At 37.4% G+C, this 25,975-nt stretch overlaps 1 protein-coding gene across 1 annotated transcript in view; it reads right to left on the bottom strand.

Annotated features, from left to right (window-relative positions):
* Nucleotides 1–14,998: 14,998 nt before the first annotated feature.
* The window catches only part of mRpS22 (mitochondrial ribosomal protein S22), a 104,189-nt gene continuing 93,212 nt past the window's right edge, over nucleotides 14,999–25,975 (bottom strand). Inside the window, exon 7 of the mRNA XM_067155777.2 lies at nucleotides 14,999–15,179. Within this exon, the coding sequence (XP_067011878.2) occupies nucleotides 15,048–15,179 (132 nt within the window). The 3' untranslated portion in view covers nucleotides 14,999–15,047. The remainder of the gene's footprint in view (nucleotides 15,180–25,975) is intronic.

Raw genomic sequence — 25,975 nt, 5'->3', positions numbered from 1 at the left:
AAATTTGGCTCCACACCTAAATGTTTGTCTGTGTTCCTTTTTGACTTTTCTGTCTCTATGTACATCACTGATTCAACACATGTTTGTTCCTCTCCTAAACTAAATCTATGAACAAAAGTTTTATTTTAATATAAGATAATGTGGGCTTGCAGGGGACGGCATGATAGGCTTGGGTGCTAGCTTACCACCCAAGGTAATATAATTCAATCCTGGTCGATATTTTCACTTTAAAAACGTGGCATCAAGCTTTAAAACCCCTGCCAAAACCAAAATGAGCCAGGGTGGCTCCACCAATAACTGTGATAAGCTGAAGAAAGTTATAATGTAGGCTTTCCTCAACTTATTATATAATGCTGATTGACAACCAAATTTATCTTCATAATCTGCCGGTAGGTACTACGCAATAGTAACATGACTTAAATATAGTCCTGAGTACTGCTTTCTTTGCATACACCAACCCAGGCTTGCCTTAAATTCAGTTAGGATGCAGTTAGACAGGCGGTTTTAACCATAACAATGTTTACAAAAATAATGTATTTGTTCACCCTGTCTAGCCCATATGTTAAGTAACAAAATTATCATCTTCTTTCCTGTTTCCAGTCTCCACAGTTGTCTATCTCTCCACACTCCCTTTCTCCAATATTTCTTCCGCTTTTAATCTCTCTTCCCTCTATTCTCCTTCACCGTATCAATCTACCTCTTTCTGGATCTTCCCCATTGTCTTCTTCCTATTAGTTTCTCTATAAATACTCACTTTGGAACTCTTATCGTCTTCATGAATTCATACCATTTCAGTTTACTGGCTCTATGTTGTCTTGCAGTTTTGAAATCTGGTTCTCTCTCTGATTTCTACATTTCTGATCATCTCTTAGTGTCATTCCAATATTCTCTAAGGAACTTCATCCTGGCTGCTTGAATTTTATTAAATGACAGGCTTCAGAACACGTAAGCTAAATGATATATTTTTAACGGAGGTGCTTTTGCTCAGTATATGCCATCATGCATTTTTTTAAAACATTGAGTGTTCTGAAATCATAACAGAACTGAGCATAATATAAAAATCAATTGTTTCGTTACTTGTCCTTAGACATTTCATAAACCGAAATGACAGAGAAGGTGATGGATACATCTAATATATAATTAGTGATCAATCTGGTTGCTCATACACTGCATTAATTAGCATACATATAGCCACTAATACACGAGGAGTGTCTGTTCTAAAGCTGCTATTTCCATCATTAGGAAGTAATGGGAAAACTCAAGACAAAGTATAATACAAGGCACATGGAACGTACCCATGATTGGGTATGGTTCTGCTTTTTTTTTTTTTTTTTTTTTTTTTTTTTTTTTTTTTTTTTTTTTTTTTTTTTTTGCTAGGGGCTTTACGTCGCACCAACACTAGGTCTTATGGCGACGAAGGCTCTGCTTTTAAGAAATCAAATCTCTCTGGTATGGATTGCTCATGGTTACTGTAACACATGTGGACGAAATACTGTAGTTTTTCTTCAAGTGGAAATAGCACCTGTTAACTTACATCCTTTACCAGAATATTATGGGCTACGATCCATTGTGACCTTGAGAATGGCTTTGTATTTCAGTATTATGCAATAACTTCCGAAACCTCTATCATGGCATATTTCACACCACTATGTACAATTTCTTGTGTTATTCAACGGACAGAAGTTACGTTTAAAAATGCCTGTCTAGTAGCCTTACTCATTCTATGAGTAATAATGTCACCACAAGTATTGGATAACCCTGCTTTTGTGTTTCCTGCACAAATCCGGTAACAAGCCTTTCAGTTTCATTAAATATCTTTGTTGTTGATCCCCTGAATGCTTCTCGTGATGCATCACCCTTCTTAAAATGTTCATCTCTCTGTTGTCATACTTCACAGTTGGAAACACCAGAACTTTTTCGCAGTGTGTGCATTAGCAGCACATTTTTCCAGGCATAAATCTCGCAATTTGTTATTGACTGTAGTGACAAGTGCACTCTCCTTTCAGCACAATCCACTGAAGCTAAATGCATTAACACTGTGATGCGACCAAAGCAACAATAGATCACGAGCCAAAATTTGAGAATTTTTTTTGTCAAAGCTTGAGAAATTTTGGTTTATTCGAGACCCTGAGCTTAGCTGCGATGCATGGATTGACACCCGCTGCACAAGCCTGTATAGTTAGGGAATGACACAAATAGACCACTTTACAAAAGAAAATATTTATAAAATCCTCCTATCAATACAATTCATCACAATTGATCAAGATTTAAAGATCCTGCATTACGAACAGAAAGGTCCCTTACTTAATATACTAGAGAATATATATATATAGATATCGATCAATATAACAATCCCGTCTATAACTTAAATGAAATCAACGAAAAGAAAAATATTTTATTAGAAACCTTTGTCCCGCTCATCTGCGAACAGTTCATTAATAAAAAAGAGTTTCACTACCGACATTCTAGAATAAGACCCGCCCTTCCATCAACACCCTCCTTCCGCGAATCACAACGTCCCTCCCTCCCTGCCCCTCCCCCTCCATTACCCCTCCCAACCACATCGACACAGATACACAGTAAGCCACACACAGGCTTAGTTGTCAATGTGACTTGAGACCGACAAGGTCATCTCCATTCGAGACGACAACTTTTAGTTACAAGTAAGTCATATGAGTTTTCCTTTCGTACATCATTTTTAACTTGTTCTTCATCCACTCATATATTCCTTTTTTCTCATTACAGATGTTTACACGTTTTATTCGTAGTATTGACGGTCTCACTACACTCCTCAGCATAGTGTTTTATTTAACAGTCAGCAAGATCTATTAGACGAGAGGACTTTGCACCTCAATGTGTTTTTAACTCACTAATCATGATCACTGTCACTTCACATCATTACGTTTTTAAATTTGTTTGTATATTATGTAATCATTGTTTTACTACTGAAGATGGCCTTGAGATTAGGCTGAAACTTGTAAAAAAAAAAAAAACAAAAAAAAAAAAAAAAAAAAACTTGAATTGTATTGATAGGAGGATTTTATAAATATTTTCTTTTGTAAAGTGATAACCGTCAATACGGAATGAGACTCATAACTTGCAACAAATAGACCATTAAAAAAAAATTTTAAAAAATAAAAAATTAAAAAAATAATTTAAAAAACACGAGTTTTCAAATGTTTGGCTGTGCATATAAGACTAGTATGGTTTTTAAATAGTGCATTGTAATAGAAAATTTGTAATATCTGGACCATCTCTATTCAGCTTCGTCTCAGTTAATTTACACCTGTTAGGTTCTTCAGTCTGCTGAAACTAACTTTGAGTGAGAGAAAACATAAGGTAACAGTATTAGTTAATTCCTTCATTCATTAAGTTGTTGAGACTGAAGAGCCTAAAATTATAAATTGATATGTAAAAGATGTAGTCTTATATTCGGGCCAGTGCGGCAATTGTCTTCATTGTCATCTTTTTATCTCCCTTTATTTGAGGATCAGTCTGCATTACTTGTCCTATGATTAGTTGTGAATCTACCTCATTCTAGGATTCATTTCCTGAACTGATATTTCCAGCACCACCTCACTTCATATAAGTACATTCCATTATACAGAAATCTTAAAATTAAAAAAAAAAGTATATACAGTGCTTTTTACCCTGTAGTATGATTACCGTCCTGGCACATGAACACTTGATGTCTCTTTGTACTTAGAGAAATATAACAAATGAATGCTGTTTCGCTTTAACATCGAGGTAATCAGGCTCACAACTGAAATATTACAGCCGCTTCATTCGGTATGAAACTGGCACCACCACTGCCTATGTCAGTAACGAGATCATTATGCTGACTAGAAATCATGTAACTTACTTTGTTGTTTATAATTTTATTCTATTGTAAACCTTGTCAATTACCAATCAATCATTTGTACAATAAATTTTTTTATGGTCGCTCCAGCAGATGTTTCCATATCCACCTCTCATCATATGACCTCTATCTGAGAGTTTAAAACAATAAGTCAGAAGATTACAGTAAGTATAGTTTGTAGACAAGTAACAGGTGAAAGGCCCAATGATCCAGTCATAAATCTCCTTGTCATCAAAATAATGGCAAGGGTAAGGCACATCGCACCACTCATCAGCAGAGAGACCATCTCGCTCATCCACTACAGCGCATTCTGTCCAGTGTTCTGCATATATCATTTCATCTATCGGTACTTTCTCTGCATTATTTATTTTTAACATATACAGGGTGATTGAAACAACGTGAACCAGATATATGACCATTAGAGTGTTGGTCGTGCTGATAAATAATTCTAATTCTCATGCCTTTGTCATTTTATCGGCTACTGAAGTTAGTCAGATCGCTTTGTATGTGAGGCTGTGTTGCTGAATCTCAACATGGCTGAAGACTAGCTTGAGAACACCAATCGAAGAAAAAAATCATCAGAGGGGGGGAAGATTTGAACATGGACTCCAAATTGACAGGATCAAGCCATTGCAGGTACGCTATGGTGACACAGTCTGAAACCCGCAGTGTGTTTGTGTTTTAAGCTGATTTCTTGGCATTGGTAGCTCACACCTGCCAACCCTTCCGATTTTCCCGGAAACGTTCTGTTTTTTAGCCCGTCTTCTGATTTTCCGATTTATTTTTAATTCTTCCTATTTTTGACCAATATAACCTCCAGTACAATCAATACTCTTCCCCTAGGATAAATTCGTATGTGCTTGTGTAATTTACCCAATCTTATTTTCAAGCGCTTTTATTTTATGCTTTATTTCGCGAGGGTATCGTCCGTTGCCTTCGTGTATCGTGTTTCCTGCTCGCTACAAAGCAGCATGTGTGCTTTACGGCTGGGGATGTGGGACGGCAATCGTCCTACAGGCAAGAGAGGCTAGCGACTCAGTTAATCGGGACGAAAGAATGAGTTTCTTACTGTGCGGTTCGCGCACTGTTAACATCGTTTCTGTGCGTAATTTCGTTGGAGTTGTATTTTTTCTGGCGGTTCTGTGCTTTTCCCCGTGTCAAAGTCCTATGTTAATAATGTAAGAGACATACCGATCTGTTTTGTATGTGGTAATTTTGCGTATTTCAGTGCAATTTTGTTTATTTCTACTTTATAATTTTAACGAGTTTATTTCAGGGAGTTGTGTCGGTGACAGTTTCTGGTATTTTCTCTTCACGTTATGGCCAAAAAACAAACGTTATCTTCAAGTGTTCAGAGACACCTGTAAAATTAAATTTCCGTTCATTTTACAGTCTAATAAAGGAAACTATTATGCGAATCACCTCGGGAGATAAATTTTATTTCGAGTTATCGAAATTTCGAAATATAGAGAATAGGCTACCGTCTTTGAGTATGAATAGCACATAATTGAATCATATGTATCTACGGGCTTTTACTGAATACATATATGCAATATATGTGATGAAATCCAAGAATTAAAAATCTTCCTATTTTTTATTTCTAAAAGTTGGCAGCTATGGTAGCTGCTAGGCGATCTGTTATTTGCAGAAATCTGGCATGCGTACAGTGGACTTTGACTCGCATTGCAACGCAAGCTTAGTCTGTGTCAACATCGCCATTCAATGGATATAAATGTGTTGCTGCACAGAATGATATACTGAGGAAATCTTTCACTGTAAATCCTCCGTGCCTCTGCTCTGGTTTGCTGAGCAGCGCCATAAGCTAAATGCATATCAGCACTCAGCATAAGAAAACCGTTACATGGCGATGTCGACACTGACTAAACTTGCGTTGCAGTGCGAGTCAAAGTCTACTGTACGCATGTCAGATTTCCATAAATGACCGATCGCCTAGCAGCTATCAATGCCGAGAAATCAGCATAAAAGACAATGCACTGTGCGGTTCAGTCGGCAGCACCATAGCTACGGCGCAATCCTGTCAACTTGGAAGTCCGTGTTTAAATCCCACCGTTGGTGAATTTTTTCTTCGATTGTTGTTCTCAATCCACATACAGATTCACACCACCACCTCACAAAGCGTATTTGAATTCACCAATTTCTATAAAACACTTTTCCGCCTTCATTTTACTATACTTAATTACTGTACATGTTTCGAGAGCTAACTACTCTCTTCTTCAGTGGTGCCAAACATCAAACTAAATCTTTGGACTTGATACATTTGTACAAATACAGTTATCAACAGAACAGTTTCATCATGAAATCGTTAAAATATTTCTTTGTGTCTAAACTGTTTACTTACTTACTATGTCATTTAGTAAAAAACTTTAAAATAGAATAATTTCAAATCATAAAATTAATAAAACCTATTAAATCAGTCAACATATACTAAAATTTAAAATCTGCTCTACTGTTGCAACTTTCACTATGGATGAGAAAGTTCAAATATTAGAAACGGTTGATTCGTACTGCGGAACATGTGTTTCATTGGCACGCAAATTGCAGCTTCCTGTATCCACGCTGCATACAATTGTGAAAAACAGAGGAAGCATTACATCAAGTGCTTCAGAATGCGGACCAAACTCCAAGAAAAGAAAATATACGAGGAAATGGAAAAAGTGGTAAAAAGTTGGTTAAAATTTTTTTAAATAATCAGCAGAGCCAAATCACAATACTGAAAATTAAAAATAATTCCAAAATCGATCCACTGGCTAGAATTCAAAAAGATTACTATGAACTGAAAACAATCAGTGGATCCGACCCACAATGCCTCACCTTCCCAGAAACTATATTGAAAAATTAGTATTACTGACCAAGGGATTGCTTACAAAACACAATTCTGAATCGATGATTCTTGTTGTCCAAAGGGGTCCAAAATCGAGGTCAACGGCCCCTCATAATGGTACTTATCGCTAGTAAAGTAGAACCATGGTATTTCTCAAGTTGCGGTACTAAATCAAGAATAACATACTCACGATGTTCCACACATTATGGTACATCACACAAGTAACGTATGTAGCAAAGGTAAGGCAGACCTATGGTGTTTCTCATATAATGGCGCCACTCGTAGGCAACGCAAACCCATGGTGTTCTTCACATAGCGGGTACTATCACAGGCAACGCAGACTTACAGTGTCGCTCATATGGTGGTACTAATCACAGGCAACGTAAGCCCGTGGTGTTCCGCATATAGTGGTACTAACCACCAGTACTGTAAACCCAGTGACCCACCCACTATTGCTACTGATCACAAACCTATTGTGTACATAACATAGTGGTACTACTCGCAAGTAAAGGCAACCCATAGTTTTCCCCACGTGATGGTACTAATAACAAGTAGTTTCATGGTTCTAATTCAATCATCCTTTGGTCGCCCCTTACGTCAGGCACGGTATACCGTGGGTGTGTTCTTCATCTGCGCCACCCACTCAGTGTAGGGGCACACAGGAAGCAGCGCAGGGCGTGCCGGGCAGGGGCGGCGCGTCGTCTGCGCAGGTATTACACACACAGGACGCGATAACGTACAGGCGGTAGTTGACAACATAGCGCTGTCCAAAGCTGCACGTATAAGTATCCTCTGTGAAAATAACTTTTTAAAATATACAATTTTGAAACAACGGCAGAGGAGAGAGTGGGTGAATGAAGTGTGTTTGAGGAGAGCTGTTTATGGAGAGCATCATCACTTATTTCCAGTTTTAAGAAGGCACGAGGAACACTTTGTACGTTACATAAGAATGTCAATTTCAACATTTGATTATATCCTTAGCAAAGTTAAAGACGATCTGGAAAAATAACCAACTGGAGAAAACCTATCGGTCCAGAGGAGAAACTAGTTGTTTGTCTGAGGTAAGTCAGTTTCATATGGATTATATCAATCAATCAATCAATACTGATCTGCATTTAGGGCAGTCGCCCAGGTGGCAGATTCCCTATCTGTTGCTTTCCTAGCCTTTTCCTAAACGATTTCAAAGAAATTGGAAATTTATTGAACATCTCCCTTGGTAAGTTATTCCAATCCCTAACTCCCCTTCCTATAAATGAATATTTGCCCCAGTTTGTCCTCTTGAATTCCAACTTTATCTTCATATTGTGATCTTTCCTACTTTTATAAACGCCATTCAAACTTATTCGTCTACTAATGTCATTCCACGCCATCTCTCCGCTGACAGCTCGGAACATACCACTTACAAGTGATAAAAATCATTGTTATCCGTATTGAAGATACTGAATGTAGGATGTTAAAAGGTTTTTTTTTTTTCACCTATTCAATACATATAAATTTTATAATTTAGGAATTTATTGTAGATTCCACTTGAGACATGTTTCGCCCTTCATTGAGGGCATCATCAGTCAAAATATCACCTCAAGGTAAAAAATCAGGTAACTGGTTAGTAGTAGACATGTACAAATTAATACATATTATTAACAACATACAAAAATTAAGTATGGGAAATAGTTGCACAAAAGTGATGGTTGAACATGTAGGTTTATAGATGAAAGGTCAGCACCAATGCCTAAAAATAACATAGTAGAGTTCTGCAGTGGTGCTCTGGAGAAACAGTTGACGCAATCATATGATAATAAAAAGTTAAAAATATTTACATTATAACAATTAAGGGAGAAGAGGTGTAGTGTTTGGCGTCAATGTTTTTAACCTACAATTGATGTCAAAGGTTGGTAACTATACAGTATTTACATTGTTCTATTGAACAGTTGAGAAAAAGTTTTAAAAAATATTTACATTTAACATTCAGCGTAAATGTTTGTTAGTTACCAACCTTTGACATCAATTGTAGGTTAAAAACATTGACGCCAAACACTACACCTCTTCTCCCTTAATTGTTATAATGTAAATATTTTTAACTTTTTATTATCATATGATTGCGTCAACTGTTTCTCCAGAGCACCACTGCAGAACTCTACTATGTTATTTTTAGGCATTGGTGCTGACCTTTCATCTATAAACCTACATGTTCAACCATCACTTTTGTGCAACTATTTCCCATACTTAATTTTTGTATGTTGTTAATAATATGTATTAATTTGTACATGTCTTCTACTAACCAGTTACCTGATTTTTTACCTTGAGGTGATATTTTGACTGATGATGCCCTCAATGAAGGGCGAAACATGTCTCAAGTGGAATCTACAATAAATTCCTAAATTATAAAATTTATATGTATTGAATAGGTGAAAAAAAAAAACCTTTTAACATCCTACATACCACTTAGTCGAGCAACTCTTCTTCTTTCTCTCAATTCTTCCCAACCCAAACATTGCAACATTTTTGTAACGCTACTCTTTTGTCGGAAATCACCCAGAACAAATCGAGCTGCTTTTCTTTGGATTTTTTCCAGTTCTTGAATCAGGTAATCCTGGTGAGGGTCCCATACACTGGAACCATACTCTAGTTGGGGTCTTACCAGAGACTTATATGCACTCTCCTTTACATCCTTACTACAACCCCTAAACACCCTCATAACCATGTGCAGAGATCTGTACCCTTTATTTACAATCTCATTTATGTGATTACCCCAATGAAGATCTTTCCTTATATTAATACCTAGATACTTACAATGATCCCCAAAAGGAACTTTCACCCCATCAACGCAGTAATTAAAACTGAGAGGACTTTTCCTATTTGTGAAACTCACAACCTGACTTTTAACCCCGTTTATCAACATACCATTGCCTGCTGTCCATCTCACAACATTTTCGAGGTCACGTTGCAGTTGCTCACAATCTTGTAACTTATCACTCTATAGAGAATAACATCATCCGTAAAAAGCCTTACCTCTGATTCCACTTCTTTACTCATATCATTTATATATATAAGAAAACATAAAGGTCCAATAATACTGCCTTGAGGAATTCCCCTCTTAATTATTACAGGGTCAGATAAAGCTTTGCCTACTCTAATTCTCTGAGACCTATTTTCTAGAAATATAGCAATCCATTCAGTCACTCTTTTGTCTAGTCCAATTGCACTCATTTTTGCCAGTAGTCTCCCATGATCCACCCTATCAAATGCTTTAGACAGGTCAATTAGCATTACTTTTGCATTTGAAAATAAATGAGCTGGTAGAGGTGGTAAATAAAGGTTAGAGTACATCCTTTTTAAAGTACACTAAATGTATTGAAGCTACGCCATTTTATAAAACAAATGAAATCAGAATTAAAGATCCTCTCAAGAAACATTTTTGAATGACTATGTAAAACAGCACAAACTGTTTTCATGTAGATATTTAACTTTACATTTTACCACTGCTGTTGTGAAGTCTCATGGTTAGAAGGTATGCGTCCGTCGATGTAGTGAAATGTTTCAAAAGCACCACCATGATCTGATTTAGCCATTTTCGCATCAATGAAAAGCTGCATAATTTTATTTCTCATTGTTAACTTTTCTAAAGCTGACATATCTTTAAAATGAGGCAGCAAGCTCATTAAAAAGTGACAATCTTCACACTTTTTCAAGGAGTTCGACCTTTTGCTCTTCTACCAGTAACCACGACATCTTGCACATTTACTTTTCTCTTACGGGGATTTTGAGAACCGAAACTTGAGCTAGGGTGGGACATACTTGAGGGAGTTTCAGAACGTGATGAAACAGTCGAACACTCGCCTTCTACCTCCTCCAAACAGTCCTGTTTTTGTGACTGCGTGCCATCGCCGCTATCATCAACTTCATCGAAGTTCATGTCGTTGGCAGACGGCGATGAAATCATAGGGGACAGGTTCAGGTTTCCAGAAGTTGTACTTGGATTCATCTCATCTTTCAAAAAGTAGAGCAACTCAAAAAATGGCCAGGTCGAAAGTTGCGTTTTACCGTCAGCATCACCAGTTTTGTATTTAATAGTCTTTTTCAGTTCCTTTCGGTAATGATTTCTCATGTTCTTCCATTTACTTCCAGCTTCATCCTCTGAAAAAAGTAAAAACATTTCTGCAACAAACTCTTTTTCTGAGCTAATGGGGTAGCTTGGTATGAGTGTGGCGGGGGATGCATTCGGAAAGTAGCGTGTAATATGTTAAGGGAAGAGACCCAAAATAGTAGGTCAAGCTGGGTTTCAGTTAAAGAGTAACAGACACTACCCCCATTTTTATACTATGTAGTAGAGATGTATAAATTTTATCTTTAGAACTGGCAGCATTGGTGTCCTTATCTCTTAAGTGTTTTATTTCATTTCATAACTTATTTTATTTTTAAGGGAATCGGCAATTGCTGCCACCCTGTTACTCTAAAATCTACCAAATGATTTTTACATATATTTTGATAAATTACAACTATTGCTGCTAATACATTAATTTGCTTTTGTTTTAGATATTTGGCCACAGGTGATTCGTTTAAAACGCTGGCTTATTCCTTCTGAATGGAATATTCAACCGTGAAGTCTATTGTGATAGAGACGTACAAATTACTGTGGAAAAACCTAGTGGAAGATCATATGCCCCTGCCCATTACTGAACAATTGAAGCAATCAAGAGCGGGGTTTTGGGACTTATGGAACTTCCCAAATTGTGTAGGAGCACTTGATGGAAAGCACTGGAGAATAAAATGTCCTCCACATTCTGGATCGAAATTCTATAACTACAAAAAGTTTTTCTCAGTAGTCCTGCAAGGTGTGTCTGATCCGGGATACAAATTCTTAGCCATTGACGTAGGTGCGAAAGGTAGCCAAAATGACGACGGTACGTTTGTTGCTTCTTCACTATACGCAAGCCTCGAAAACAACGCTTTCAACATGCCCCCAGACTGCGAACTTCCTACTTCTTCCGAAATATTACCAAACGTTCTCATTGCAGATGAAGCATATCCACTGAAAACGTACCTGCTGAAGCCATATGCGCGGAGAGATCTGACTCCTGCAAAAACAACCTTCAATTATCGATTGCCACGAGCTCGGAGGTGTATTGAATGTGCTTTCGGCATACTCTACTCAAAATGGCGCATTTTTCAGAAAGACATTGAAACGACAGTACCCTACGCTATAACAATAATAAAGTGTGCTTGTGTTCTCCACAATGTTGTGAGGGATAAAGATGGTGAAAATGACCCCGTATTCAGAGAAGTGCGTTTTAATGCACTTCCAGCCACAACTCTACACAAACATAGGAGAAATTACAGATACACATTTCGAGCTCAGGAGATCAGAGATAAATTTGCCAACTATTTAAAAACACAAAAACTGTTGACAGGAGACTATAGTGTTTAAAAGTGTGGTTAACTTTATTATTTCATAAACTATAGTAGTCAGAATAGAACCGAACTGAATTGAAATGAAAAGAATTTCTTTAAAAATAGTCTAACATCAACATATATAACCATATACAGATTCTGTTTTTCGAAACATAGCTAGGTACTGTACTTGTTGAATTCATTGCTCTTCCTATTTCATCCCACAGCTTCTCAATCACACCTCTGTTGCGATAATGCTTGTGCCTCGATTGCCAAATAGGCGGTCTAGCAAATACCTCGTTAATAAGTAGTTCGCCATCCATGGTACAACGTGCAGCCCGCGCCTACCCACCTCAAGAAAACAAACTCGACTGTCCAAGTTAGCCCGCCCCGCGTCACCCCGCTCCGGCTCGCTTCAAATCGCTATTTGTTTGTGCAGTCCCATAGCTCAGTGCGTACTTGTTCATATCGCCCCGCGCCGCTTCCTGTGTGCCCTTACACTCACAGCGGGTGATGTACAATAGTCGCACATGTTGAAAGTCAACAAGTTTCATGTGTGTGCACGTGTGACGGGAAGCAGAGTGTTTGCTGTGGTAGCTGCTGGTGGTGTTCAGTAGTGTTTGGTTGAGAATGCAATTTGATCCTTGATTTTTCACATGAAATTCTGAGAAAACAATATAATCTTGGATTCGGAGAAATACAGTACTTGTAAAGTGGTTGAAATGAGCAATTTTGTATCACATTTATAGAAATTTAATATCTGATTTGTTTTTCTCTCCAATTTTTTTTTAGAAATTCACAGTGCAGGTTTTATTCGGTGGCAGATGGTATTCAGAATTATATGTCTAGAGGTGGCCGGATTCCAAGAATCATCAGAATATATAAAATTAAATATCTCACTGCTAACCAATTTTTGTGCACTCAAGTGAACATTTTTTCTATAAGACATGTTACGGAAGTTGTATCAAGAACCTTCTCTAATACCCACTCTTCTACTTCCCAACTACTTGAAGTCCGCACTGATGTGGATGGAGCTCAGTTTTACAGCAAGATGTCTTTCCTGATACCAACCGTATATCGAGGGATGCATTCACAATCGGGCTAAACAGATGTAGCAGCTTGCATTCTGGAGATCGTAGGTTCGAAACGCACCATCAGCAGCCCTGAAGATTATTTTCTGTAGTTCCCCATTTTTACACCAGGCAAATACTGGGGCTATTATTATTGCCATGGTTCTTCCATCTCAACCGTTGCTTTACTTTCTCATAGTTGCCGAAATCTTTTCTGAATTAGTGTGACAAGTACCCAGAAAAGAAAGAAAGAAAGAAAGAAAGAAAGAAAACAACCTACTGTATAGTGTCACTACTGTGTCTACTTATTTCGCAGTAAATATAATAGAATCCCTCACGATTCGGTAGTTCTGCCAATCGGGACAAGTTATTCTGATATGGATGCAGTCAATGTGACCTATTCCATGGTTGCCAAGAACTGTAGTCAAGTTGACAATTGCACGTTATAAATCTCATTCCGTATTGATGGCTATCACTTTACAAATCAAAAATGTCTTGCACTGTCCTTTTCAATACAAAAATCTATATTAGATGGGATAACGTCTAAATATGTTTCAGCCTATCTGAAGGTCATCTTCAATAGAAGCTAAAATATTACATATAAATGCAAACAAATAAAAACAATGAAAAATGTGTGGAATTAAAAGATCATCATCATCACTGTCCCACTCCAGTAGCCCGGGTGTGGTTGGAACTAAAAGATAATGATCATAATTAACATATCCAGATTTTATCAGTTTTTCGTTGGGTCACACTTGTTTTAGCAGTAACTCTCTTGAGTTTTCTTGGTAAATTTTTAAAATACTTGGTGTAACATTAGTTAGGCATTTTCTCAAAAAACCTAAATCTTTACTTAATTTGGCAACCTTTACCTTCAAATTACAAGAAAGGTTTGCTTTCTTACTAGCCTGGATGACATTACTATTGCATGTTATAAATCTCATTCCGTATTGATGGCTATCACTTTACAAATAAAAAAACTTTATTTATTTAAGTAAAGATTTGGATTTTTTGAGAAAATGCCTAACTAATGATGTCACACCCAGTTTTTTATAATTTACCAAGAAAACTCAGAGACATTGCTAAAACCCGCGTGATCCAATGGAAAATAAGATTTGGATATGTTAATTATAATCATTATCTTTTAATTCCATACATTTTTGAGTGTTTTTATTTGTTTGCATTTATATGTAATATTTTAACTTCTACTGAGGATGGCCTTTAGATGGGCTGAAACATATTTAGACATCCCATCTAATATAGATATTTTTTTTTTTTATTGAAAAGGACAGTATTAGACTTTTTCATCTGTAAAGTTGACAGTTATCAGACTGTCCCTTGTGCCAGGCTCAAGAAACAAGTCTCTTATATAATCTATTGGAAAATGAAATTGTATTTTAAACTGTACCTCACCGTACATTTCAAATGAATTGCTGCAATATTGCAGCAGACAACCCACAGGAGTCCATCAGACTAACCTTTCTTCCCAGAATCGTCTGAACATAATACAAAGTTTATGTTTCATGGTACATAACCTCTGATTGTGATTCACTCCTAAAATTTGAGGTTAGACAGTGTCCTGAACAGTGTTTAAACATGGCCTCTTGAATATCGAGTTTAGATGGTGTTTATGTGATAAATAACTTCTTTGCAGCGGGGTAGTCATACTCGGACAATATTTAACCGTAAACATTGTCAAAATTCTGTTTCTGCAATTGGCCCAAGAACAATATGTATATTGGTACGTACTTAAAATTTCTTCTTCATTCTGAGGCTTACACAATCAGGTAACATATGATGTGGTCCACTAGTTACAAAACAAAGGAACTAGATGGATAATAAAATTAATAAGTAACATCTTTATTAACAGTCGACTGTAAAACTACAACTAGCCAGTGATGTGTCCATGAGCTCTACGGATACCATCTTCTAGTTCCTGGCGTTGTCTAGCCAGCTCATGGTACGTCTGCAATGCTAGCTCCAGGGCACTCTTCTTGGCTGAATGTTGCTCGATGTAATGCTGAAACCAAAGTAAGCAGGTGTTAACTTTATAACACTAACTAACCAAGAAACATCCACACCTCATTACCAATTAATATTACAGTCATTTACTCATTACAATATATAAACAGGAGCATTCTTGGAACATTTAAGTTTGTCCAAACAGTGCTTTACAAACTAGCAGACGACTACAAGAGAAAGAGGTCACAATTTTTTTCAAACTTCACGAGGTTGATCTACCTCAAAAATACATGTCTGAGAATTTGTGCCGTTCACCCTTATTTAACGAGAAAATGGACATTTAAACAGGGCTGGACAAATCTCAGGCGCCCGGTTGCCATAGTGACGAAAATAAATATGTAGGCACCAAAAATTTTCAAATTGTAACTGCTAAATTCCAGTCTGAGGAAATAACCAATAAAAAATAATTTGATGATATTTTAAAACACTCAACACATAGCTACGTGAGCTTTAATGAAAATCAATGTGGCTTTACAAAGTCTGCTGGCACCTCATATCAACACTTCCATTTTGGAATCTATTCTGACATCAACCAAATACCAAAAGGTCGACTGTAACCTGGTTTTCCTGGATATCACCAAGGCCTTTGACAACGTAGGGCATAAACACTTGAAGAATGCCCTCTCCTCCCTCACCCTACCATCAAAACTGTCTGATCTAATAATGGCACTACAAACTAATAACATTACTTAAATAGAAACCAAACCAATTGTTCTCAATAAAAGGTGTAATGCAGGGTTCCCTTATCACCGGCGCTTTACAGCATTGCAACTGAATACATTTTAGAAGAACTTTCATCAAAGGAGTTCCAGGAAGAACTTACTGTATAATGCCGGGCCTTCCTAACGTAACCATTCTAGGCTTTACTGATGATACGTTGATTGTACCTAAAAATCTCTAACATTAGATGGTTACAATGAAATTAAATCTGTAACTCCTGCAGAGAGAATCCACTACCTCGGAGTAAACTATCACAATGCTACTGTATTTGAGGCTATTAACAATAAAAAAACTTCAGAGTAAACTAGACGCATTAGCATCAACTCCACTACTGCAACCACACCAGAAATTTAATGTGCTATCGACCTACATTTGCCCATCTTTGATCAACAAATTCCACACTACACCTTACATCGAATACCTGCGAGTATCCTAACTGATACTGACAAACTTATCAAAAGCATCTTGAAAAAAGTTCTTCAGCTTCCAATAGATACACCAGACAGCATGTTATACTCTAATAAACAGTATAAATGACTGTCTTTTCAAGTGTGGTTGGGAGGCTTATCTACAGCACATAAATGCATGCCAAGTTCTCCAACGATCCAACAATATGCACATTAACCATACCAGAGACCTCCATACAGAAACAAGAGAAGTGCTTCGAGAAACTAGGCCTACTCCTGAATACTGAATACGAATCAGTCAAGGTCTCGCTCCTACAACAACTCCATGATAAAGAATACGATGCATGGTGTGCCTTGCCACAAAAGGGTAAGGGTGTTATACTGTATAAGGAATACACACCAGCCAATCAGTGGGTAAGAAAACCTGAAGGTTTAACCAGCAGCAACCGGAGAGATGCCATAAAACTGACAGCAAATGTAGTTCCAGTTCGTGCGTTACCTGGCAGGTCCCAAGACAATAAGCACTGTCGGCGCTGCCACAGTGAGATTGAAACACTAGGTCACGTCTTGGGTTCCTGTCCAATTAATGACACCCTATGGAATTCACGACATCATCACATACGATCTATGATTGCTGAAGCCCTGAGAGAAAAGCATTATACAGTCTACGACGAGGTACATGGATTGTCTCAGACAGGGTCAAGCCAGCAGACTGATATGATAGCTATACCACCGAGATCAAGTGAAGGGTTCATAATAGACCCCACAATTAGAACCAAAGCATCATCCACTTATTGTGGTCAGTCATTTTATTAAATGCTCAACCACATGATGTACACAAGGAGAAATGTGATATATATGAACCTATAATTCCATACTATGCCAAAAAATATCATCTGGACTCCATAGAAGTACAAGGCACCATTACTCGCACGTTTCACACTTCTGTAAGAAAGTTAATTTGCATAACCAATTTATTAAGGACATTTGGTTAGCAACTCTGAAAGGATTGTTAGCAATAGTAAAAAAATCATCGATACTCTTAGCTATATCTTCGTCCTATGAGGAATTCCTCATGGATTTCAAAATTATTGACTGGTATAAATTTCTTTTAAATTATTAAGTAGGCTTTACCATAGTACACCCATCATTTATAGACATATTTTAAACGACCCTTGAAATAATTAAATTTTCATGTAAGCTTTGTCTTTTTGGCAGGCTTCAAATGGGGGAAGCAGAAACGAATGCATTTCTCTCTCTCTCTCTCTCTCTCTCTCTCTCTCTCTCGTTCCAAAGATTTGTTGTTGTTGTTCTTGTTGTCTCTCTAGCATATCTAACAATAGATTATAAGGTTTACAAGCGGTTATAACTTGTTATAAGCATCGGCTACACACGAACATTGATGTGAATCGATGTGAGTACTCTGCATATCTTCTTATTGCTCGTAACCAATACATCGACAAGCAAAACCTTCAGTTTTGACGGTCTGCACCAGATTTTCTACGTTGTGTTCTTTGTGTACTGTGCTACTAAACAGTAAGTACTACTTGGGGCTTAGTACATTTGAGCCCATTATTTATATTGCTTGGGAAGATAGTGGCTATGGCCTTAAGGTACAGAACATTCCCATCATTTGCCTGGTGTGAAAATGGGAAACTGTGGAAAACCATCTTCGGGGCTGCCGACTGGATTCAAACCCATGATCTCCCAAACGTAAGTTCATAGCTACATTACCCTAACTGTGTGGCCAATTTGCTGGTTTCAGCCCATTAAATGAAGAGTCTTGATTAGTGAATGTGATTTGAAGGTGATTAAGATGGACAGACGGGTCAAACTTGTTAATATTATAGGGGTAAAAAAATTATTTTTATTTTTTGTGTCTGGTGCCTAGATTTTTTTCTTAATTGTTCAGCCCTGCTTTTAAATTTAACAGCATGCATAACTCTTGGCAATTTGCATGTAAATACCTACAGCACTGCTGGTCTGATATCCGTGCGGGTGTTTTCTTCACCCTTTCTTCTATTATCTTTTCCTTCTTTGTCCATGCAGACAAGGAAAGTACAGATTAAATACAGTAAAATCTCATTAACAAAAACTCGCCCGAGACAAACACTCTGTTCACTTGAACAAAACTTTAGTCCCAGCAGGTAATGAATGTCTTAAGGAAGGTCTCCTCAGTTAACATGAATTACGATTATTGTAACGGTATTTTAAAATTGGAATTACTGTAAACCATGTCCACCTTATATGTTAGCAGAGCTAAACAGAGAAAGATCTGTTTAGCTCTGTGTTGTCCCACACACCTGATTGGTGTATCACCCCCTCTCTTCCTATTGCTAACGGGAGCCTGGATTACCCTTGGGCTGTGATGGAGAAGCCATTTTGCAGTCGACTTCTGGTTTTCATACAATACACACGCATCAAGTGGTTTCTGATATATTACCGGTGTTTACCCCAGTTCCTATACACTTTGGGTGGGAAGCTTTGTAAGTGCCATTTTATTTTAACTTCTACCTTTTGATCATGTTTTGATATGTAAATTGACAATTAAAAATAGGAGAGAATTTCCACCAATCAATACTTGTTTTTTTATTGCTTATATTAAGCTACAGGACTGGTTTCGACCCCATATACAAGGTCATCTTCAGCTGAACCATGAATACATATTTATATGATGCTTTGATTAAATTGCATTGTCAAAGGAATGTTATATGATGATGTGCATTTAGTCACATACAAATGGGGCATGTCTTATCGTGAATTGGCATATATGTCAGTATGTACAATATTGCAACTGTATGTCTAAAATATTATGTTGAGGTCCTAAAATTAGTGTATAAAACATATCTTCACTTAAACTAACTTATATATATGTACAGGATAAAATACAATATATAAAAAACATTTCGTGCACATGAAGATTCGTATCTTGCTTGTTGGTCAATTCATCAACTCTCGTATTTAAGTCCCATTTACATTTGTACACTCAGCTGCTGTTCTTGGAGTTTAAAAGATATGGTTGTAAAATTGCATGAGTAAAAGATTAGTCTTCATGTGGGATAAAACACTTTCCAATTTTAAAAAAAGGGTTGCCAGATGTATGGATAAAATTCGGCTAAAATATGTTCAGCTCTGCTATGTATGTTGCCTTATGTTAGAATCAAATCTTGTTGTCCTGTGGCGTCCGTAAAATTGGGTTCAAAGTAATGGCTCCTTTCCCATTTGTAGCTGTGCAATGGTGTTATGTTTATCTGTGGAAGATAAGATTGAGCTATGAGAGATATTATGTTGGAGGAATGTCTAAAGGTTATGTGTGTAAATTTGAATATGTACTTACTATTGTTGGTGTAGCCGAGTTGCGTTTGATGTGCGAGCTTGTAGTGTACTACTTTGTGTTCTTCTTGGGCTCATACTAGCTGCTGTGAGGGGAAGGGAAGGAGGGGTAGGGAGATTGTTGTTGTGGGGGTAGGGGTGGAGCTGGGTGTGTTGTTTGATGTTTTTCTGTTACGTGTCGCGTTCTGTTTGTCAATTAACTTAAGGTAAGAGTTTTTTAGAGCGGGGATGACTGTATTGAAGATGATGTTAGTTTTTTCTGTGATTTCATTTATGTTGTAATTTGGATAGGTGTACTGATCTAGAGTAATGTAAAATTCTTCTGTTAAGTTGAGCAGGAGGCCTTTGGGGTTTATGTTTAGGATTTGCATATCGTTATCGATGTTTGTAAAACTGTGTTTATAATCTGCGACATGTTGTCCTATTGAGGAAAAATGATTGTGTTTTACCGCATTTATGTGTTCGTTATATTAGATAGATATAGATTATAGATTACGATACGTAAATTGACCTTGTGTTTATTTGTTCTGAACTTGGGTTCTCCAATGCAACATTTCTCATGGATTACCGCCATTCTCGTTAGTATTGGGAGCAGATTTTATCATTAGTTCATTACTGACCTTTTTCTAAATCCCATTGTTTTTGTGGTTTAAATTATTTCTGGTGGTCAGTAATCTTGTTTCAGTCCTCCTGTTATGAAGGCCATCTACCTTGTGCTTTTTCCATTTGTAATTCTGTATCCGGTGGTATTCTTCCAACGTCTAGTTTTTATTATTGTATGTTTTAATTCTACCTAATGTGTCAGATATGTACTATTCGTGTAGTATTATCTTTAATGGGATGTTATTGGCCGTTTTCCTAAATTCTATTTTTTTACCTTGTTTTAATTACTGGTGGCCGATAACTTAAATATGTCTATCTGTTCTGAAGGCAAACTTTTATATTCCCCTCAGCAATTCTGTATCATTCACCTTGAGGTGGTAACTTAGGTAATCACGAATTGTCGTTAATTATATATTGATAAAAATGAAACTCACTATTATTATTATTATTATTATTATTATGCTGATTTGTCACATGTTTTCTTTGCCTTATTTTGGTCTTGGTGAACTTTATTGTGGCAATTTTTGGTTTTGCAAATTGAGACTTGAGTCTGATTTCACTGAAATAGGGAGAACGTTGCTGATTGATATAACTTGACATTGGTCTAGAAGACTTGGTGGTGACAGTTACTGGTCTCACATTTTATTCACCACATCTTTGGGTGACTGTTCGTTTCATCCATTACATGATTCTCCTGCATTTTAATTAGGAATTTATTGAATTAAGGAGTGATTTCTCCTTGACTTGACATTGGTCTAGAAGACTTGGTGGTGATAGTTACTGGTCTCACATTTTATTCACCACTACTTTGGGTGACTGTTCGTGTCATCCATTACCTGATTCCCCTGCATTTTAATTAGTAATTTGGATTAAGGTGTGATTTCACCTTGACTTGAGGTTGGTGATAAAGTGTGGCAGTGACCTTGCTCCACGTTTGGTTGTGAGCATTCCTTCTACTTCATTGGTTGTTTTATTTAATTTAATCTAACCTGGCCCTCTGGTTTTAATTCAGTTAATTTTAACTTCTCTTCTACCTTAATTGATTTTGGAATTATCTCTAACGGTGTCCCTTGTGCGGTGGGTTTTCATGTGTTTTATTATATTTTGAGGGCATTTGTTTCTAGATTTCTGCTCCCTGGTAACTTTAATATACAGGTACTCTGTTCTTGTGCTCACACCGTACTAAAGTATTAGTTTTGTTTTTCTTCATTTATCTTTGTCAATTAATTTTATTGTTAAACTACCAGCTTCTTCTTCTTCTTCTTCGAGCTATTCATTCCAAAACAAACAAACAATTTATTGGTTAATTTGTTGGGTCCTTTAAGGACATATGTAATACTCATACACCGTTGTTAATAAATTTTACTATTTCTAAACTAGATCTTATCCTTTCATGATAACGGTTCTGAATTAATCTCTAAAATTTACTATATTAATTCTGATATTTTTAAATCATGGTCACATTTGCAATGGTCCACTAATGAGCTCGGCCGCCACATATTTACCCCTTTTGAGGTAAGTTGCCTCTTGAATGTACTAATTCATTTCTGTTCCTTATTCATTTACTGCTTGGGGTGTAGCGATACTGTTTTGCTACTTAATGTTTGATTTTTCTGGTATCACTAAGTGCACAGTGTGTGTGAATTTTGATCTTGCCTGATCTTAGTGCTTGGTGAAGGCCTCACTGTTACTGTGTTCATAATTATCTGTCACTCCTCACATTTCTGTGTATTTTTCTTAACTGCCACCATGTCATTTATATTTAAATATTGCCCCATCACAGTGTTTGTGTGTAACCTTTAATACCTGCCATGCTACAGTGTGAATTTTATTCATTCTATTGTCTCACGTTACATTGTCACGAACTACAAATTTTTCTTTACCCCCTTGCATCATATCGTGTTTAACACGAACTAACAGTGCTATTCATCGTGTGCAAGAAATGCACAAAATTGAAAGTCAGCGGCAGCAGCTGTTACTCGTATCCGGGTATTCATATATCTCCTGCGATTCTTCCAATATTTGAATTCAGGGATTCAGATGCCTTTAATGGCTAAGGAGACCAATCCTGGCATGAAACGCTGGTTGCCCCTTATAGAGGGTGGTGGTCGTGGTTGAGCCTGGTGTTGTTTATGCGTCTACACATTTTCTACTTCCTGTCTATGATGTCCATGCTCAAACTGTACAACAGAAACTGCAGTAGTTGTGCGCTAGTAAGTGCGGTCTTCTGCAATGATATACCAAGTACTTGGATCAACGTCAGTGCACCTGAAGGTCTTCTTAATTAATCTGATTCTTTTATAGCGCTCCACAGGGGCAGCATAGGGTTTCCTGCCTGTACAGATTTCACTATACTTAATTTTTTGAGGAAGTCTGTCATCTTCCATGCACTGGACATGCCCAATCAGTCTTAGTGACCAACAATGGTGACTTATACAGTTCACATTTGCCCTCTCTAGAATTGCTGTATTTTGTTTCCGTCTAGGCTCTCTTTTGTTTGTTTTTTCATTTGCTCCTTCATTATGTTTTTTTTAGCTTTTTTCAACTTATATTACGTAAATTATTTCAACCCCCCTCATTTTTTCAATGAAGATGGCTCAAACGAGTCGAAACATGTTTGAATTTTTTTACTCCGTCTAATGACGGAATATATAATGTATTGAATTAGGAGGATACTCTCATTTTTCACCGTCAATACGGAATGATTCTAATATCTTGTAATCCCATCTGATGTTCAAAATATATCTGAGCTTCTGTTGGTGAAAGCGTTCTAGTTCCTTCATATCATGGTTATATAGAGTCCAGGTTTTGCATCCACTGAGCAGGGTGGAGATGACAACTGCTCGATACACCATCAATTTTGTATATATTTTTAAATCTTTATTCAGGAAGACCCGATGTTTAAGACGTCCGAAAGCTTCACAGGCAGCAAGTATTCTGTTCTCCAGGTCCTTCTCCATTGAGCAGTTACTAGAGAGAATACTTCCTAGATAGAGGAAATGATCTACTTGATCTAGAGGCAAATTGGAGGTAGAAATACAGAAATCTGGAAAAGCAGGCCGTAGACCAAATTGTTCACATGCCCTAGTGAAACAGTTAACTGATATTTGCAGCTCATCAGGTGTATGAGCTGGAAAAGCGTTATCATATTGCACTTCCGTTACACGGGTGAGACTAGTAAGTCTTTCTGATCAGAGTCTGGCCTGATTGAATAGCCCTCCATCAAGCCTATACTTAAGTTCCACACCTGTGTTGTTCTTGGACGATGTTTCATAGAGCATGGCAGCCAGGTACAGGACAAAGAGTGTTGGTGAAAGTACACAGCCTTGCCTAAGTCCATTAGTGATGGGAAATACTTCTGAAGATTCATTTTGGTACAACACTTGTCCAAGCATATTATCATGAAGAGTTTGTATCAATCCAACAAAGTGGTCTGAGCAGCCAAATCGCCTTAAAACCACCCACATTGCTTCTCTAGGCACTTTTCAAGATCGCAGGACAGAAAAAGCAAAGGCTTTTGTTGTTCTCTGCACTCTTCCTGGAGTTGTGTTGTAAAGAAGATTGTATCAATAGTGTCTCTTGAGGGACAAAACCCGCATTGAAAGGAAACTATTGTCAACCCATAGTTAATTTTCATTTAGCTACGAGTAGGCGGGTTAACACTGACTTTCTTTTGGGTAAGATTAGACTGACAACTGTGAATATCACCAAGTCAACAATCAGCTTATATTCTTAGTTTATAAACTCCTTCAATAATGTGCACTTTAAATGTACGGAAAGAACACTATTGAAGATCAACAGCTGTTATCGTTGGAGGTAGTGGCAGTGATCATGAGGACAATGTAGTTCCACCTAGATAGCAGGAAACCTTCAATATTTTAGAACATTTTGCTGCAACATCCAAAGTCACTGTTGAGTTTACGTAAGCTATGAATGTAGTTGGCTGTGAAGTACCAAGGCACTTGGCACTTGTGTTCCTGTGAGCAACAGCGAAACATACTTGAATTTTCTCCAAAAAATTACTTGTGAGTACAGTTACTACTTGTCATACACCATAACTTAAATTGGAAATAAAGTATAGCAAAAATGACTGGCAAAACTATAAACATTAATAACTCATTGGGTAATCTGAGTATTTTGATTTATTCCTATCCATTGCAAAAACACTGATCAGCAACACAACTGAATATTGCAGGTGTTCTAACAATACTGGGTTATTTTGTGAGCATTAAAATAAACCTGAATGACAGCTAACAAGAACTAATAAATTAAATTTAGACAAGGAAAAAATAATTACATGAAGAATCAAAGATCAAATTATGACATATTCAAATGTATTCAGTGTTTACTCATTCATGTACTGTTATGACTTTAATTATACTGTTCAAAAAAGGAATAAATGTGAAAATTATAGAGGTCTAACTCTATTAGCCTCCCATAAGTCCAACCCCCCGTCCACGTCGTGGGAAGTGGGCAACGGCATGAAGTATGGGATTGCCTGTAGGGATGATGTATAGCGGGGACTGTGTGTGCCCCAGGATGGCTACGGTAGCTGTGAAAGCCCTTCAGGAATCCTGAAAAGTGACAGTTAATGGGGCTCTGGTGAAGTCCTCAATGGCAGATGCAGTGGAGGAGACCTTTGGAACGGCAAATCTGGCAGACGAGGCAACCCTTCTTCCTTGGGGTTGAAGAAATGGGGGAAACCACTGCCTTGTGGTGAAGAGGGATCTTCAAAGGCTAAGGGAGACAACCCCTACAGAAAACGGCAGGCTTGGAGGCTCAGGTGGCAGCTCGGGTGCTGTGGGCTAATAACTCGCACATCTTAAATCCACTTATTAAAGAAACTGAAGTGAAACGAAACCGGATGGATAACTCGATGACGAACTCTGGCCCAAAACGGAAAATGAGAATTGGTTGTTGGAATGTTAGAACTTTGACAGAAGAAGGTAAACTAAAGCAGGTTGAGAAAGAGATGCAAAATTATGGCTTGGAAATTCTTGGTTTAAGTGAAGTGAGGTGGTGCGATTTTGGAGAGCTCGTGACGCAAAATGGGAATTCATTTATTTATTCTGGACAGTCTGGGGAGGATGCTAAACGGAGAAATGGAGTGGGTATGTTGCTAAATAGGACATCCAAGAATGGTTTAATTGAATGGAGTCCCATCTCAGACAAAATGATGACAGCTAGATTTCAAGGTAAAATTCGAAATGTAACAATAGTAGTTTGTTATGCACCAACAGAAGTATCTGATGCCGACATGAAGGATCAATTTTATCATCAGTTGAATGGAGCTATGAAGAATATAAATAAAAGATATATTGCTATTATTATGGGTGATATGAATGCAAAGATTGGATCACATAATGAGGGACTAGAGCATGTGATAGAGAAACATTGATTAGATGAAATGAATGATAATGGAGAGAGATTTGTAAATTTGTGTGTTAGCCAGGAAATGGTGATTGGAGGGACAAGTTAATTGTGCACAATTACTCATTCAATTATACTGAATTGCGTTGTATATTTCTATATATACGTACTTAACGTCCCGCAACCGAGGCAAATACTGGACCTTCAGGATATTCTCCATTCTACTTTGGCGTTCGAGACCACAGCGCATGACCTTGGATGTGCCGCGCTGATCACCGGGAGCTGGCAGTTTGCTTCTATAAATCTATTCGTCTGCGACTTCAAAATATTTATGGATCATCATATGTTGTTCGATAGTGTT

The sequence above is a fragment of the Anabrus simplex genome, chromosome 1 (genome assembly GCF_040414725.1).
Source record: "Anabrus simplex isolate iqAnaSimp1 chromosome 1, ASM4041472v1, whole genome shotgun sequence".
NCBI classification, from domain to species: domain Eukaryota; kingdom Metazoa; phylum Arthropoda; class Insecta; order Orthoptera; family Tettigoniidae; genus Anabrus; species Anabrus simplex.
This window is presented reverse-complemented; position numbering and strand designations above follow the sequence as displayed.